Consider the following 18,095-nt stretch of genomic DNA (forward strand, 5'->3'; position numbering starts at 1 on the left):
GGGAGAAAGACCCTTCCTCAGGTGCTACCTCATTCCCGGGGATCCAGTTTCTCTGCGCAGGGCCCCTCCCTCCTCTTTGCTAAGTTTCTAGCTAGAACAGGAGCCTGGGGGACTTGCACTCCATAAAGCTTTTTGGTGAGGATGAGTGTAGGGTGGAGTGGGAGGGGATGAAATCATGGGCCTCTGGGGAGTGTGTGTTTTCCCAAGTGGGTGAGCATGCAGGGAGCAGGCCAAAACAGTTCATGCTTTCCTCACCCACTGCTGGGGTTGTGATTGTTATTGATTGGGTTTGCTGTTCTCGGCACGTTGTGTTTTTCCAGCTGAGCATTGGCTGCCCCTGGAATTTTTATTTTTTTTTACCCTCTGCCTTAGTTCAAAATGCACAAACATGGCAGATGGGGCAAGTGCATGCCCAGCTGTGTGCCAGCCAGCACTGCAGGGGCTGAGCCTGCACTGGGGCTGCACAGGGCTGGGAGAGCGCAGGGATGGTGAAAGGTACCAGTAATGTGCAGAGCTGCTGTTAGTAGGATTAAATGCATAGGTGTGTATTATCTCTGGATGTACGTAGTACAAAAAGATAAAGAAATCTGCTCTTGTACAGAAACTGCTGTCAGGGCTTCGTGTTGGAGCAAATCATAGGGACACGTACAAGGATTCCCACGCTTGGGCATGAATAACATATAGATGGCTTAGGGTGCATAAACTTCAACTCAAAGCCAAAGGGCCAAGAGAATGCTAGCTGCAGAGATAGTTTTATTTAATTTCCAACACGTGGTCATGACTTTCAGACCCCACCAAGCCCCTCATGTGGGGCTGTCCTCCCTCCAGCCGTGCGCTCGTTGTGCGTCCTCTGCAGAGCTGTGCCTGCTTGTGGGGCCAGTGGCAGGAGCCGTCCCTTTAGGAATGGTATTTTCCAGGTTCCTGTGTGAGGCCAAACATGTCCCAGCTGCAAAAATAACTAGTCTGTATATCCTGTGGAAACAGGAGCAGCAGCGACACATCTGTCTGGTCTGGGCAGAGCTGGCTTGTAACTAATGCCCCAAAGGGGCATCAAGTGGCTGCGAGCTCCTTGTCAGTGTGCAGAATCCCAAAATAGAGACCTTTGGGGAGGACTAGCCCCTTGGAGTGGGAAGCCCTGCAGTGGGCAGAGCAGCAGATACCTCTGAGCCTCTTGCAGGACCAGTGTGTTCCAGCAAGACATTAATATTGACTGGCTTGCCTGGCGCAGCCCGGGGCGCGCAGGCTGCTGGCACGGCCGGGTGCAGCCCCAGAGCAGCCCCAGCCCTCCCCGGCTCCCTCCCGCCTCCCCCGTGGCCATGGGGTCACTTTGGTTGGAGAGCACAAGCAGAGCTCAAGGATAGAGCCCCCTGGACGGAGCCAAGGAGCCACCGAGTAAAAACGCTGAGGTTTTCCTTTTCTGTACAGCGCGTTTCCCTAAATTGCCTTTGACTGTGTGCATCGCTAATGAAAGTTTATGCCCTTGTTAGAAGGACAGGCAGGTCCATTCCAGTTAGGGCTGGGTCTATCCTTCTGCCAACTGCCCTCCCCAGCACACACACACACACACACACACTCTCACTCACTTGCTCTCCCTGGTGAATAAGTAGAGACTGTTATAAAAAAAAAAAAAAAAAAAAAAAAAACGAGAGAGAGAGAGAGAGGCAAAAAAAGAGAAGGGGAAAAATTTCCATATTTGTGTAAGTTGCTTTAAAAGCATTTTATCATGTCATAAAAAAAAAGGAAAGTACTCTCGGAAATTGATCCTGCACAAGAGCCCATTGGACAGAAGGACGTTGGGATGTTAATGGCTATTTTGCTCCAGGGTGGCTTATTAAAAAATTTATACATAAATGCTTAAAATTGCATAAATTATTTAAAAAAAAAACATAGTAAGCAATTTGCAATCCCCATCTACTTTTCCTCTTTTTCTTTCCCTCATCATTCTTTTCTTCCATTCTTTCCTACAAAAAGAAAATATTCCTTCGCACTTCTCTTACCCTTGTCCCCTCTCTGTCTGAAAATGTGATGTGTCCAAAATTGTACACGTCTGTGGGTAAAATAAATATGATTTTAAATGGTACCTGCCACTGACCAGCAGAGCTATCTGTGAGGGGGAAAAGAAAAAAAAAAGAAGGGGAGAAGAAAAAAGAAAAGAAAGAAAGAAGTTTGGATATGATGAGTGTTTCTCGCAGGCGTGGAATGTCACCCACATATCCTGGAGATTGTACTGGGGAGGTTTATGATGGTTTCCCATTGATTTGTTTCCCCGACGCAGCTGCCGACCTCTATTGAGGGACAAACATAATCAGCACTGACGCAAATTAGATGGTTATTCGTTTTGAAAATTGACAGAAAAACAATAAAAAAGATGAAATGCTCCCAAATCAATAGATATAATGAAATTCAAATAATCCGAGAGATGAGGTCTCCATGGCAACTGATAATGTGGAAAAGAAAACAATTTAATAAAGGACAGACACACTTTGAAAACAGATTGGGCAAAGGGAAGGCGGGGGGGCGAGGGAGCAAGGGGGGCTGTGGGTTGGGTGGTGGTGGGAGGGGGCAGCGGGAGGAGGTGGTGGTGGGGAGCCAGAGCCACTGCCTCTCCGGTTGGTTAGCAGTGCTGTAGTGAAGGATCACTGTCCATCCCAAGGACGCTTGCCATAATTAAGAGAGGCTTTCGGTCCAGAAAGTGCAGATTCAGGTTTTAATACACAAAATTATTTCAGGAGCACTGAATCGGAAAGTCGTTTGTTATGACCTTCCTGAGAGGCCTGGAGCAGGGCATGTTGGAGGCGCGGCGGCTGAGCCAGCTGAGTTATGGCATATTTGTGTTTTTATAGTGCAGAGGGGAGGGGGAAGGGGGGAAGAAGGTTAAACAGTATTTACAGCTCAGTTGTTTTCAGAAAGGAAAGAGAAATAGAGTTCATGAAAAGATGCGAGTGGAAGAGAGAGAGGGAGAGAGAGGGAGAAGTCCCCTGCCCGGCACACACACTCTGCTGGGACGTCAGCTCCATGAGACATTCCCCGGTGCCCTGTTTGCCTTAAGGTGTGAGGTGCAGATGGGCTGGGGGTACAGAGGGGCTCTTTGGTGGGATGGGGAACGTGCCTGTCCCTGCTGCAAGTCTGGCTGCAGGGTGCAGCTGGGAGTCCACTGTCTTCTCACTCCAAGCTGCAGAACAAAGTGCATCTGGCGTGCGGGCTCACGCGGAGCGTGTGCGTGGTGTGAGTGCACGCGGTGCTCTGCTCATGCTGCCTGTGCTGGCTGCACGTGTGGCTGCTGTGGGCTCTGTGGGGTGCTGTGGGCTCTGTGGGGTGCTCTGGGCTCTGTGGGGTGCTGGCTGCGTGTGTGGGGCTGAGCGGAGCCAGGTGCGTGCAGGGTGTGCAGGTGCTGTGTCTGTACGTACATGTATGTGTGTGCAGATGTGGCACCTGTACAGTCACACCTACACAGGCTGGTGTGCATTAGCGTGTGCATACAGTTGTGTGTGTTTGTGTGCAGGGTCGTGTGTGCCTGTGCATGTGATAGTGTACCTGCACGGCCACGTTTCTATACACGTGTGTGTTCCCACGGAGGGGTGTTTGCAGTCAGTGATAGCACAGGCACATGGATGGGCTCACAAGGACATAGGAGATAAGAAGATGAGCCCTAATGACCAGAAGGAAGAGCAACAAAAAGCGAGACATGGAATTAGAGTGGTGTGAGCACTGGGAATCATGGGGTGAGTGCCCACATGGCCCAGCCATGGGGTTGCTCTCCCGTGCCGCTCTGACAGGACTGCTGAGTTAACAACTGAGGCATGACCCACTGCTTTCACACCAGAGCTCTTTCTCCTCTGGCCTGATCATTCCTTCCAGCAGGATGGAAGCATTTCTCCTAACCACACTGCACAGTATTTGCAGGTCGCAGACATCTTCAGGGGTTCAGAGAGCCCTTGAGCTCCCAGTACGGTGTGTAATGGGTACCTGCTCTGGATTCACAAAAGAGTTCAGCCCCGCTTGGGGATCACAGAAACCTCTCAGGGCACTGAGTGTCCCCTTTGCACAGCCAGCCCAGAGCAGTTACCCACTCACACACAGCTCAGGCAGCAGCCAGGGGCTGTGGAGAGGGCACAACATGAGCGGGAAGGCTGAGCTGCTCTGGTTTGCTCTTTGTATGCAGCCTTTGCTGAGGTTTCACTCACCTCCTGCAGGCTGACACACTGATTTACTTTGCAGGACCTTGAAAGACCACAGTAATGAACTTTCTCTGGCCCTGCATTTCTTAGTGGTGCAACAAGCATTCACACTCCCAACTCCTATTTAGCTCCCGACTTCCCACTGCAGTTAATTAGCAGTCTGCATTCTTTGTTAGGTCTGAGCTTAATAGTGCTGAAAGGGATTGCAAATTGCTCTTAAACTGCCGACCAACTACCAAAGGGTCAGAGGGACCCTATTTTAGGAGCTGGCTCATTTAACCCCTGCCCTCGGTTAGGGATGAGCCCAGCCTGACACCAGGGAGCTGCTGTCCCCTGACTTGGGTCTTGGTGATTGGGGTTCTCTGTAAAATCACTCATTAAAGACAGTTACCAAGAGGAACTGATGAAACTTTGAGCAATTCCCTTCTGAATCTGTCCTTTAAGAGATCTGTTGTCTCTCCCTGGTCCTTTTTGTTTCCCCAGTGTCAGGTATTTGCTGCCAGGTCTGGTGTCCTCTTGGTCACACCTCGGTTTTCCCTGCACCCCGTGCCTTGACTCCTTTGGTCTTCAGAGAGGGGTCTGTGCAGGGTTTCCAAGAGGCTCATGCCTTGGCCTCATCTTCATTCCTTGGGAGCTGGCTCCCGCATGAGGTAGCAGGCTTTGCTCCAGAGGCTTTCCCAGCCCTCTGCTTCCACCACCCCTTCCCTCCCTCTCTGCATCCACCGTGTTCTCCTGGCTCTGTGCTTCTGGGCTATGGGGAGGTGAAGTTAGGCACTGTGTTTGCATTCAGTTGCCCCGACAACACATCTGGCTTCACAGGGAGTTTTCTAAGGGCCACAGGGAGCCTGCAGGGACCTGAGGGTGATGAGCTATTACTCTTCACTCTCCCTTTCATGTCTTTTTCCCCTTGGTTTTCTTCACAACCTGTGGGGAGATTGATGGCAGGATTGTGATGTAGATGTTAGCAGTTCTGCTTGATTTATAGACTTACTTAGGCTGAGTGAGGCTACTTATGCTCCTCTGGATAGTAAACCTTTTAACCAGACTAAAAAATTAATAACAAATAAATAAGACAGGGAAGAGAAACTAGATCAGAAAAGCTGATCCTCTTGGCTTTATGTTATCTGAAAGAAAGACTGTGAGGACAGAAGACTCCCAGGGAGCCACTGCTCAGCCTGGGGAGCCCAAAACCCTGCTCACTGCATAGGTCTGAAGCACTGAGAGCAGGTTTTCATAGGAAGGAAACTGTTGAAATGTCTTATCAAAGATCCTGCATTGACAAATGAACTAGGAAGTTTGATGCAGGACACAAGGGACTTTTGAGCTTCAATCTGTCCTCTATCAGTGCTTTTCCTTTGCTGTTACTCGATTTGCAAGAGTACCTAAATTGCAAAGGCACTGGGTCTGCTAAGCTGGGCAAGAAATCCTTTCCCCATGGGTGATCCATGAAGGGGAGCCAGGGCAGAAGGGGAGCATGATGTCCTTTGCCCAAAGAGAAGGAAGAGTAGCAGAGCAGGGAGCAGAATCAGAATTCCTGACTTTGTTCCCCACTTTTTTCCCCTCTTCTTTACGCTCCTTTTGTTAATTGTAAGAGCTTCCTGTGTCACTTGTATGCAGAAAAGAAAGGCATTCTTTTCTTGTCCTTCGGAGGTTCCAGGGCACACAAATGCAGAGCAAGGCAGAGGCAAGGGCAGAGATGAGGAGCTTTGCCTTGGCACTCAAGGGAGAAGCAGACCCTGAGTGGCTCTCCCAGTGAAGAAGCTGGGGGTAGACAAGATCAAAGCGCATTTAGAGTAATTTTTGAGATCTGCCTAGGAAAAGGTTCAGACGTGCGTTACTAAAGAGCTGTGAGGAAGGATTAGTCCCGTCCTTGCTCGAAGTTGAACCACTTTCCCCAGCAGCTGTGCCAAATGCCTGTGAAGAGCTGGTGGGTGGGAAAGGAGTGGCAGAGGAGCCCGGGGGGGGAGGCAGAGGGGCCAGGAGGCTGTCCCCGTTCAGCCACCAAGGGGACAGGGCCACTGCCCTGGGCTGCGAGGGGCAGGTGAGGAGGTGCTTGCAGCAGGATGCAGCCCAGGAGGCAGCACAGTGCTGAGCATTTGAAGGTGTCCATCCTGCTCTGCTGCCTGCCAGCCAGCTCGGCTCTTCAGCAGGGACTCTGCGGACTCTGGAGGACTTTTTGAGTTGCAGCCCATTGCACCATTGCAGCAGCAGCGGCTGTGCTAGGGCCAGCTCACTCCTAGTGTGAGGTCTGCACTGCCTTTCTCTCCCTGGCCAGTGATATATGGCATAAATTAGGCCTCTGAAGGGGGATACTGCATCCTTAAGAAGAAATATGTCCTCATTTTTCTTAAACACCGTTTGCACTGAGTGAAATGTTTAGAAGGGACGCTGAGGGATAACTTTATTTCTTACTAGGGAGTTCAGAGCCGTTCAGTTAAACCCATAAAACACTGGGAGTAGGGAAGCTGACAGCCTGCCCGTGCATTAGAAAAGCCATTACTCATCTGGGGGAAGTTCACCCCATGCTGGAGCCTTGTGTTACCAATGGGGTGGTCCAGGGGAAAACATGGGATCATCTCCCTTGGCCATCTAAGGGGTCAGCAGGATGTTCAGAGGTGGAAAAGACTCTGTAACGATCCAGCAGAGTGACACAGAGTGTTGATACAGAGACCCCAAAGCACTGGGTAAGGCTCACTGGTGGGTAATTGTCCTTACTCCCCTCCCCTGCATGGGGAAACTTAAGGCACAGAAAGCTGGGGAGACTGACAGCTACACTGTGTTTGGAAACCGGGCTGGAAGCCAGCATTTCTGGCTCTTAATCCCCAACTTGAATCACCAAAACCAAATTCTATTCCAAAGGCAAGGAGTGAAGGCCTGACCTCCTGTTCCCTTTCTGTCACAAAGCCGTGTTCCCAAGTGGAGCCGAGAGTCCTGACTCCCATCTTCATTGCACCAACGTGCAGCCCTTTCTTCCCAGTGGGATTTGGAAAACCTCCTGGAAGATGAAGGCAGGGGCTTGTAGATAAGAGTAATGGGAATTCCTGTCTTGGCTGGTGGTTGGTGCTGTGGTGGGCTGCGTTACAGGTGGGGGTGTGCTAGCCCCTGCCAGAGCCCACACCTGGCCAGTGCAGGCTGCCACCATTCCCCCAGTAAGTGGCTGTTCCAGAGGACAGGGCCACCCAGGGCACCCAGAGCCGTGGCAGACAAGGCATCGGCCACCAAGGGGGTGGTGACTTTCTCTTTGATATTTTATTTTTGGAGGCTTGACACCAAAAGATTTAATATTTGTTTGAAATGAGAAACAGTTCTCGAGTGAATTTGGAGAGCCTGGGAATTAATGTCAGACCCCCCCCTCCCCTCCCTAAACATCCCTCCTCCCCGTCAACTGAGTCCCCCCCTTTCAATTTCTGAAGCTTGCTGATTTGAATATTTATAAATATCAGTAAATTATTTATTGTAGCAATCTGCTGTGCCATTTCACCAATCGCCGTTAACACTTTAGGGCTTGCTCTTCAGGAGGATGCGACCGGAGGAGACAGGCACCTGGGGTGGGGAGCAGGCACTGGGGAGGGGGTCCTGCCTGCCTGTCTGCCACGCCAGGAGGGGTTCTCTCTGTGGGCAGCACTGGGAGGGCTGAGGTGCTTGCAGGAGAGGATGAGGACCTTCTGTGTCCAATACCAGGGGACACTGGGAGAGGACATGGCTAAAAAGGGAGGCTTTTCTGTTGACAGGAGAGGGCAGTGAGGGGGTGGCCTAAGGGGGTGGGCTCTTTGTGCCCTGTGGCATGCAGGGACCTGGGCCTGACTTACAGCTTAGCACTCACTGCTCTTCGCTTGTAGTGTCTGTTCCCCTGAGGAGGGAAATTCCTCTTGGTTTCTCCTGTCCCATTCCCTCCTTTCAGAATTACACTCCTGCACAGAAAACACACACTGCTCAGAGATGCTGTGGCTGTTTTCTGTTTGGGTGAAGGAGGGGCTCCCTGTGTTCATAACCTCTTCTCCCAGAGAAACCCCATCATCAGCACGGGAGCAAATGGCCATGTGAGAAACAGGAGCAGCCCAACCTGCTGGCAGCCCCAGTGCAGGGCACAGGATTTCTGGAGCCCATGGCTTCCACTGCTCTCAGGGCATCCTGACACTCACTGCCCAGTGCCTGCCCTGCACTGTCACCGGGAAATCACAGCTGAACTCTGCAGCTGAGAAGGCTGAGCAAAGGGAAGCATATGGGCTTGCTGAAGGGAACTAGCACTGCTCTGTGCCCCTTTGGGCCAGGGCTGAACCAGGGTTCTGCTCTCCAGGAGCTGCAAACAGGGAGAAAAGTAGACCCTTGTGGGTCTATAAATGCCAGTGTGGTGGGCAGGAGAAAGTGAAGCAGTGAGGACTGCAGGCAGGCTGCTCTGGCAGGCACTGGCTGTGGGGACCAGAGCAGAGTCCCCAGCCTTTCCTCCCCGGTTTATGGTTGGGGTGTGTGGGGAGAGCCCTCATGGCTGTGGGAAAGCAGGGAGTGAAGCTGGCAGCTCTTGGGTAAGGACACCCTGGCTGCTCACTTCGTTTCTCCTCCCACGTCTTTGATTCTCCTTCTCCTGCCTGCCCAGTGCTGAGCTGGAGCCTGTCACGTCTGACTCTCGCACCGAGGGCTTTCCCCAGCTCCTTGCAGACACACGCAGGCGGGATCCATGCTTCCAGGGCAGAGGACGTTGTTAAAGAGCCTTTGTGAGCTCCCCAAGGTCAGCCAGAACAGACAGCATCCACTAATCCAAGGTCATTTCCTGGGCTAAAAGCAATAAAATGTTTTATTGATAAACTGAAGAGGGGGGAATACGCACTAAATCCACTCTCAGGCACTGTGGGCCATGCCTGGGATGTTCTGCCCTTGCCCTGGCCCTGCCTGGGATAATACGCAGGTCTTCATGCTGGAGGAAAAGTGTTTTCTGGTAGGGGCTGAGCACTTGGCTGCCTTCCCTGCCTCCTCCCAGCATGTGGCTGGGCAGTGCCAGGGCATTGCTCCTGAGAAGCATGTTCCCAATGCTCCACTGCCTTCTGCTGTGAAGCTTTGGCTCCATTTTAGGGACTGCAGCTCAAGTGTGAAGAGGCTCCAGTGTGCAGCATCCTCACCACCCACCCCAGCGAGCCGTGCTGCCCTCCCTGTTTGGGACTGCTGGGCAGACTGGAGTCTCTCGAGTCAGGTTTGCACCACAGTGGTTAAAAAAGAAAAGGACTGTGCATGCATGTCAGCCCTCCTTTCTTCCCCCTCCCCGCCCCAAATAATGCTGTTAATAATTAATCGAATGAGAGCTTGCAGCTCCTGGAAAGCTGGCAGTGGGACCTCCCTCCTGAACGGAGCTGCTCAGCTGGGCTTAAAACTCTTCAATAGGAATATGAAAGCTCCATCTGTTCGACGTACCCAGCCTTCTGAAGTGACAACGCTGTCCCTCCCCAGCCAGCACCCTCTCCCCCCAGAACAGGCCCTCCTGCCCCAGCGGCAGGGGTCTGCCCTGCACCCTGGCTCTTCCCACAGCAGTAAGCTCCTGCTGTTACCCTCCACCCATGCCAGCTGGTTCACCCAGCTCCCATACACCCTTTTTACCAGCTGGGATCCTTCCTCCCCTCTGCCAGGGTGTGTTTTCATTAACCCCACGCTAAAGCCAGGCTTGGGCTCTCTCCTCCTCTCCCTGCAAAGCTGGACTTATCTGTGTAGCAGTTTGCCCCTTGGCTGGGATGGCCCGTTTCTGTGCAGGCTGCAGATCCTTCTGTTCTGCACGCCGTGTGTCCCCCACAGCCCGTTTTCTCCCTCGGGGGAGGCAGCCTGAGCCGTGCCCAGCTCGCAGCGCTGTGGAGGCGGTGGGTGAGCCGGTGCTGCTGCAGGGAGGGAGGGAGCCAGGGTCTGCACGTGGGGTGCTGGCAGCACATGGGCACCCAGGGCAGGGGCTGAAGCAGGGGCAGCAGCCTGGGCTGACAGGGCAGCGAAATGGCCAGGTGAGCTATGTGCACCTCTCTGCCAGCCCTGGTTGCAGCAAGATCTACCTTTCCTTCAAAGCGAGGATTGCCATCAAGATGCCACGGCGATGGGTACAGAGGGGGGAAGAGCCTGTGTCTCCTCGAAGGGTGTGGAGAGGGGGAAAGAGGAGTAAACTCCCGGTGGCATTGTTTTCAGAGGAAGTGCTCAGTGTAAATAGAGCTTGTGGGAGAGTTTGTCCCGGGCAGAGATGAAAAGTCCGTGTGACAGGATCAGGTTATAAATGGCTTCCTTAGATTGATGTGAAATCAAAACATTTCTATTTAGACGAAGAAAATGAAGGGGGATGTTTACTTAGCCTGGAATCTTTAAACAGTGATTTGGGGTGGGGAGCTCGGCCTGGGGGCAGGGTGCCTCTGCCTGGCTTCTGGGATCTGGCAGTCCCGACCTTGGGCAGATACAGAGATCCCTCATCCAGCAGCTCAGCTTCTCTCCCTCTGCCTGAGAGAATGAAACACAGGTGCTCTGGTCCCCTCCAACCTGAGGCTCATGTTCAGCATTTCTCTGTAAGAAGGATTTCCCTTCTGCTCGTGCACTTGACAGCCTAAAAGAAGGAAACAGGAATGTCCCTTCCATTCCATAGACAAGGAAGTAAGGGAATGAAAAGATAAAATGTGTCCAGACTTGGAGAGAGGTGGTTGCAAGGTTGGCAGGAGAAGCTGGAAGTTCTGATTTCCACCTGTATTGGAATAGGTGAGATATAGAGCCCTGGTATTTCAGAGCAAATCCCATTCCAGGAAGGTCTCTGGGAGGGTTAATTCTATAGATCAGGGAAGTGGCATGTTTTCAGAACTTGCTTTATTTTTAGCTTAAACTTTAGGAAAAGATTCTCAAAATGTTAAAGAGAGGAAATCCCAAATAAAAGAAGGGAAAGGAAAGATGCCAGGGGAGGAGCTGGGGGGCAGAAGCTGGAGAGGTGGAGGGGCAAAGCCAGGGTGTGTGAGATGGAAGGAGGCAGAGCAGGAATGGAAGACAAGTTGCAGGCTCCCTGGAATTGCTGCATACGCGGCAAGTGCAGCCTCAGGAACGTCTGTTCCTCTTTTCCTTTGAATAAATATTTATATATTCATTTGCCAGCTGGTGCACACACTTGGCTGCTCACCTCCAGACCAGAATAATGGGATCTGCCTTCCTGGCAGAAAGGGGTAGGGCAGTGAGGATTTGGGCTGCCGAACGTCTGCCTCCCAGTTATCTCCAGCTGCGAGAGGTGCTGATCTCACCAGTTAAGTAGGGCTGGCTATCGTGAGAACACGGACAGGGAATCACCAGGCAGTGTTTGGGACAGAGGCTGGTGATTCCACGCTGACCCAGTGCCCTGGCCCCGGGCAGGCACCGCATGGAGGCTCCGTCCCAGCCACCTGCAGCCAGCGGAGTTCTCCTGGCCTTGGCCTGAGCCCACAGGCATGAGCTGTAGGTGTCCTGGCCAGGCTCCACTTGGAGCTCACAGCAGCCTCCTGAGATTCCCTCTGTGGTACCAGTTGGACATAGGATCAGCCTTCACTTTGTGCCCTAAATAGTGGGAACGAATTGGAAGGGAAGGTGCCAGCAAATAAAGACTTGCAGCTTTATGGGCATCTGCCTGTGCCCATGTGTATGTGCGAGGGCTGCAGGCTTGTGTTGGGGAATGTGTGAAAAAAGGAATGCGTGGGGGAAGGCACAGGAATGTATTTTGGGGAGATGGGACTTCTTAACCTGTACATGTAGGACTGTGTTTACGGAGTGTGCCAGCGCATACACACAGCTCTTTGAACAGCTGTAATTTCTAGATGGGGAGGTACGTGTTTGGGAGCATCGTGTGCTTTCCCTTCTGAAAGCATGATTGCACGTAGGTGTTAGTGCCGGGGGGTGCGTTTGGAAAGTGGAGGAGTACATTTTGCCTCCCTTTGTGTGGGGGGCTGATATATTTGTCGGGGGGTTATTTTTCTTGCAGTCCTTGACAGGGAAGCGTGTCTGAAGCTGTCAGGAGTTTACGCTAAGCAGCCACTCTCTGGCTGTTGGACAGCAGGTCTAAAGTTTCAGTCTGTTTGTATTGGGCTGTCATGTTACGGGATTAGGGGCTGTCACAGTGGCTTCTGGGTGCATTGTAGGGGGTCTGATTAATCTCACTGTGCTTCTGTGGAGCAGCACCTCTGTGCTGGTGACAGGGAGGTGTGAGCTGAGCTGCCACGAGGGAGTCCTGTGCAGCAGAGGAACCCGTCCTCATCATCTGAGGTCTGGAGACATGTTCTGTTCGCTCTACGTGTGACTGGCTCCTCTTTCAGCACAATGTAAAATCCAAGACCCTATTTTGGAGGGACCTCCACCTCCAACCATATCCCCACAGTAACTCTGGTGGCATGTGTGACCAGCAAGTGTTTTATTGAGTGCTCTTCCTGAGCCGTGGAATGCAGGACAGGGTCTGCCTTGGCTGTGCTCTGGGGGAAGAGCCAGGCTGTGTGCCCATTGCAGCCTTCCGTGCTTTAACCCTGCTTAGTCTGGGCATCTCTCAGAGGTATCAAAATAAAGAGAGAAATGAGACAATGCATCTGCTTTAGAATAATTATTTTGCTTTTACTTGGGATTGAACCTTGTTAATTGTTGGTGCAATAATTATGCAAGTGACTCTGATAGAGACCATTTAGTTCAAGATTCTTCATGACCTTGAAGTTAAGACCTTACCTTCTTCCTCTCTCCCCCCACCTTCTCTCACCCCTCCTTTACTAGCTGTCACATATGAATAAACTACATTAAAATAACAAACTCACACTAATTAGCTGATTGTGCTGGGAAGTATGAGAGCAGAATTTCCTGTGTGCGAGAGTGAGCAGGCAAAGGGGCCTGATCAGCCAGTACCAGCCCACAGCAATTTTCTCCATACTACTGTGATACACCAGTGGTGCTCCAGCACACACACTTTGCCAGTGCTCCTGTCCTCCATACTGGTTCTTTTAGGTGCATACTGGTTCTCTTCTCTGAGACTATGCACAAACTCTTTTAGGTGAATTCCTCACTGTCCATAGGGTTAGGCTAGGGAAGCTGTTGTCCTTGCTAGAGATGCTTGGGTGCGGTCAGTGGCTAGTGTGGTTTTGTGGCACTCACTACATCTGGGATAGAGCTAGGGACCTAAAGCAGGTGGTGCTGCAGTCTGAAGAAGAGGGCAATCCGGGCTTTTAACAAACTCGTATCCTGCCTCAGCCAGGAGCAAAGGTTGGTGCCACGCTCACCTGCCTGGGATGTTTGGGGTCTTTCAAGCCCAGTTCTGTCCCAGCACAAATAAGTGCCTCTTTCTTGTGGCCAGTGGCATATTTTGGTCCCAGCAGATTCAGAGGATGCTTCTCACCGAGCTCTTCTGGTTGGGCTTCCACTCAGAGCTTAGGAAGCACATAGTAGCTCCACCTTTCCAAGGATGAATCTGGCCATGCCTGAAAGCCCAGTGGGTTGGCACCATCCTTTAGCTGTTTGGGTTCAAGTTGTCTGATCCCACTAATGCCCTTCCTTGCTTCTCTCTCCTCTCTCTTCCTAGCTGAAAGAACTATATGCACTGACGCAGCCTCAGGAAAACCCGCGATGGCTGCCAAGCGCAAAGGCGGCCTGAAGCTAAATGCCATCTGTGCCAAGCTGAGCCGCCAAGTCGTCTTCGACCACGGGGGAGCTGAGCAGGCACGTGCCGACAAGGGGCCACAGCAGGAGAGCAGCAACAAGGACCTGCCCCAGCCTGGGACCAAAGAGCTGGGGACAGAGTTTTCAGATGGACTCAGCTGCGTGCAGAAGATCGAGGAGGACAAAAGGAGGGAGGTGATCGAGAAGTGGGTGAACGGGGAGTACAATGAGGAGCCCTTGCTGGGGCGAGCAGAGGGCAAGGAGTGTAAGGGCACCGAGAGCACAGAGGTGCCCCCTGAAGGGGTTTACATGGTGCAGCCCAAGGGCTGCAGCGACGAGGAAGATAACGGGGACGAGGCAGACGCTCTGAGGGGCTCACAGGATGGCAACTTCTTGGATGACAGGGATTCAGATGGGCCAGCAAAGGATGATGCCTACCGGTCCTCCAGCGAACCAGGCTCCAAGCTGGGGGCAGGAACCACCTCAGGTAAGCCCTCTGTCCCCTCCATTTCCTGACACAGGGCAGCTTCAGAGTTTCATTTTCTGTGTCCATGGCAGGTCCTGCAGCACCTGGCAGCCAAGGGGAAGGATGAGAGCTGTCATTTTGCTCTTGGGACCATACGGAGTTTGCCTCTGGCTCAGCCTCCCCTTCCCAAGAAGGGTGCTGTGAGGGTAGACGTAGCTGGATAGTTCTTTCCAGACCACAAATCCCTGGGTAGGGCAAAGCTCACCCTCCAGACTCCTTCACACCACTCAGATGGCCATAGCTGTGGTGGGTGCTGGTTTCCTGCTCTTGTATTCCCATGAAAGCAAAGAGAAGCAGAGATTTGTCTTGTGACAAATCCCAGGTGCATCCTGCAGGGTGTCCACACACGGGGCTGGCTGAGCTGTCTAACCACCCTCATGACCACACATGGCACCTTGATCAGTAATTACTGGCCGCGGAAGGCCGAGGACGAGCTGGGAGAGGGTCAGGAACTCTGGCAGGGCTGCCTCTTCCAGAGCTGCCGAGGCCCGATGCCGAGCCCCGACCCGCGGGGCCCCGGGTGAACAGAGGGCCCGGGGATGGACGGACGGGCAGCCCCCGGGGACGGGCAGCCCCGCTCCTCGGCGGGACCGGGCTGGGCGGGACGGGAGCAGTGGCCGGGATGAAGGTTCTGGAAGGAATGGCCGCCGAGGTGTTCCTGCAGGGACTGGACCGGATCGGGGGGAGCCTGCGGGAGGCTGAACGGAGCCAGGGCGAAGCTGGGACGGTCCCTAGAGAGCCCCTCTCGCTGCTCGGCCGGGCGGAGGGGCTGAGGTGATGCTCGTGTCGTGGTGTTGCCTCCCCTCACAAGGGGCCCAGTCCTCGAGCTTTGCCCGCCCTGAGCTCAGGATGGAGCTGGTGAAAATGCCGCTCCCAAACCAAAGTTTCCCCCACAATCTCGTGTGTTTTTCCTCTGGCTGTGTGTTTCTTATTTTCACATTGCTTCTGCTTCATTTTTGTGGTTCATTCAAAAGCTGAGTTCAACAAGAGATGTTGGGGAAAGCATCAGATGACTTTCTTGCTCCCTTTCTGATACCCAGGTTTCCCCCAGATTGATTTGAGGGGGTGTATGAGTGCTAAGCCTTGATAAAAGCTTTGGGTGAATTGAATTCTCTCCGTTAGGGCAGAGCAGCTCCCTCCCCATTTGTCACTCAGCTGGGCTCGATCTGTAATTGAAAGATCTTCCCCTAATCTGCTCCACCTGCACGCACCCCTCCCCTGATCTCAGCACTTTGTGAATCCATCAAACTTTCCTCCTTTTGTGTGTGCGCATGTTTTCCTCCTCCTGTTAATAATGCAGCTGAAACTCATCTCCGTCTGTCCGTTCCCCTTCTGGAGAGGCACATTCTCTAGTCTTCACGAGTTCAGTGGCAGCGCACATAATTATGCATATAAGATATAAACAGAGCTGTTTAATTATCCTTCGCCACATCAGTGACAGAGTAATTAACAAACATTGCAAGATCAATGAGGGAAAGTGTGACCTTCAGTTTCCTTTGATAGGAAAGCCCTTGTCGTTCCCAGACACAAGGTGATTGTGCCTGGACTCTGGTTTAGTTTGTTTTAATTCACACCACTCCACCCCACCTCACCATTTGCAGCTTTTATTTGCTATGAAAACTAAAAGGAGGGGAACGTAAATGTAAAAAAAAAATGTTCCTAAACTAGAGAAAATGAAAAGAGGCTGAGGTTTCTCAGTGGGGGGAGAGATTTAAGCAAAATACCTCTGCAGGGCTGTATTGTCGAAGGATTATGCAAAAATGGGTAACTGTTTGGGAAGGAGGGGTAGCTGAAGCCTCATTTATGTCTAAGGCAGGTAATGGCACATGAGGCGTCCAGTTTACATACAGAATCACATGGGATTTGACTTGCAAACAGACGTGCTACTGTGTCTTGAGCGTCTGTTTCAAGAACCTTGTTATAAATGTCATTTGCAACATTTCCCTGAAAGCACAAGAAACATCCTTTGCCTTGGAAAGGACAAAGTTATTTTCCTTTACTTTTTCTGTCAGTATTCAGGAAATGAATTTTCAGCTGTTCATCACCAAGTCCTCTCAACACCTGACATTACTGAGTGTGAGCTAAACCTATTCCAGTGAGATTTGGAATTTCCTCTGTCAAAAAGGAGGAATTTTTTTGTGAGAGTTGTGGGGTCACAGGAGTCAGATTAAAGGAGAGCTGTATTCCTTACAGCTCTGCCCTCCCAGTCAAAGTGGCTTTGGGGGAGTCATCACAGAAGCCTTGATTTGAAGATCCTGAGCACCACTTGCTCCCTATGAGAATAGAGGGTACAGGGCTGACAGTGCTGAGCAGTGTTTAAAACTGAGCCCATACTTGCCTCAGCTGGAAACTTGTGTGGAAAGCAGGAGCCACACAGAAAACCAAATCCTACATCTAACAGGCTTTCTTGGTCAGTGGGAAAAGTGATCCTAATTATATGGGGATGAGAAGGGTTCCAGCTTCCCAGAGTCCTGGTGTGTGCACACATTGTCCACTTTTGGGGGTTCAGCTGGTGCCCATGTCTTCCACCAGTGCCTCTCGTGGTCTGTTGCCAATCCTGGCCACCTTTGTGTCCTTCAGGCTGACAGGAAGGCTTGTTGTGCATCAGGCAGAAGTTCACAGGGAGTCGGTCAGTGCTGTTCAAGCCTCATGCTTTGCAACAGGATGGAGTTTCTTTTCCAGCTCCCCTGGGAAAAACAGGACTCGGGAGTCGGTGCTCAGTCTGGCCCTGTGTGCCTCCTCCCTGGTCCACCTGGGAAGCACACTGAGGAGTCACAAAGCTGGTGTCTGTCAGGAGATGGGTGTCAGAAGCTGATCTGGATGTGCAGATGTTTGTTCATTCATTCAGGCACCCTCTCTTGCCCACTGACCGGCCCATGCTCCTCTGTGCACATTTATATATAGCAGTGAGATTTCTCGGTGCAGTCTCTGACACAGATCCCTTTCCACAGTCGCTCACTGACGCACACATACCCAGGCAGATTTTCCCACACATGTTCTTCACTTTGTCTGTTACATAGTGGGCTAAAGCAGTCGGAGTAGGAGCTTCCCCCTGTACAAGCTTTTGGATCTGCCTTTCTTTTCTTAGCTTCTTGGCTAAGTCACTTGGAATATTCATTGGCCCTGTTTTCAACCAGGAGAGTTTTCTCTTCCTAGTTTCCTGGGGAGACTTCACTTAGGAGAGCATACATGCCAAGTGCCAGTTTCTTGCTCATCATCTTGTATCCCCCAGGTCTACGTATTTCTCCCAAGCAGAATAAAGGACAAAGCCCTGGCTGGGATATCCCATCCCCCAGTATCCAGACCTTGCACTCCATTTGGGCTGTTTTGCTTTTCCTTCCATATATAGTGTGCTGCTGCAGGCTATTTTTAGCGCCTTTTTTGCTAGCTTCGGATCCTTTGTGATATGATAGCTGCTCTGAGACACACAGATCTCTGCTCTTTGGCAATGCCCACAAATGGAGAGCAGCGACAAGGGGAGAGGGAGCCCTTTATTATCACAGGAAAGGAGAGGAAAATGCAGTGCAGGGAAGGGGGAGGAAAGCACAGGGATAATGCTTCCTGTGGCTTCCAGGACTCCTCACAGGGAGTGTTCCCCAACTGTTCTCCTGCTTCGTTTTTTGTCTGTTTGTGGAAATGAGGAGGGTTTTCTGTCAGGTAATATCAATTCCTCTTCACCGTTGTCTGAAAGTGTATTTGAAGTGAGGTGGCTGAATCTCATACGATCCTTCTGGTGGGCCTGCTCCCTTCTGTAACAGGGTGCCTCCACTGGAGGAGCCTCTGTCCTTCATGTTAGG

The 18,095-nt window shown here is 51.9% G+C and overlaps 1 protein-coding gene across 15 annotated transcripts in view; it reads left to right on the top strand.

Moving 5' to 3' along the window:
- The window catches only part of CASZ1 (castor zinc finger 1), a 190,033-nt gene that overhangs the window by 131,279 nt on the left and 40,659 nt on the right, over positions 1 to 18,095 (top strand). For all 15 annotated transcript variants that reach the window (XM_039727526.1, XM_039727524.1, XM_039727537.1 and 12 more), the window contains one exon: positions 13,696 to 14,259. In XM_039727526.1, coding sequence (XP_039583460.1) covers positions 13,696 to 14,259 — 564 coding nt within the window. The remainder of the gene's footprint in view (positions 1 to 13,695; positions 14,260 to 18,095) is intronic.

The sequence above is a fragment of the Passer montanus genome, unplaced genomic scaffold (genome assembly GCF_014805655.1).
Source record: "Passer montanus isolate IOZ18808 unplaced genomic scaffold, ASM1480565v1 scaffold62, whole genome shotgun sequence".
Classification (NCBI taxonomy): Eukaryota; Metazoa; Chordata; class Aves; order Passeriformes; family Passeridae; genus Passer; species Passer montanus.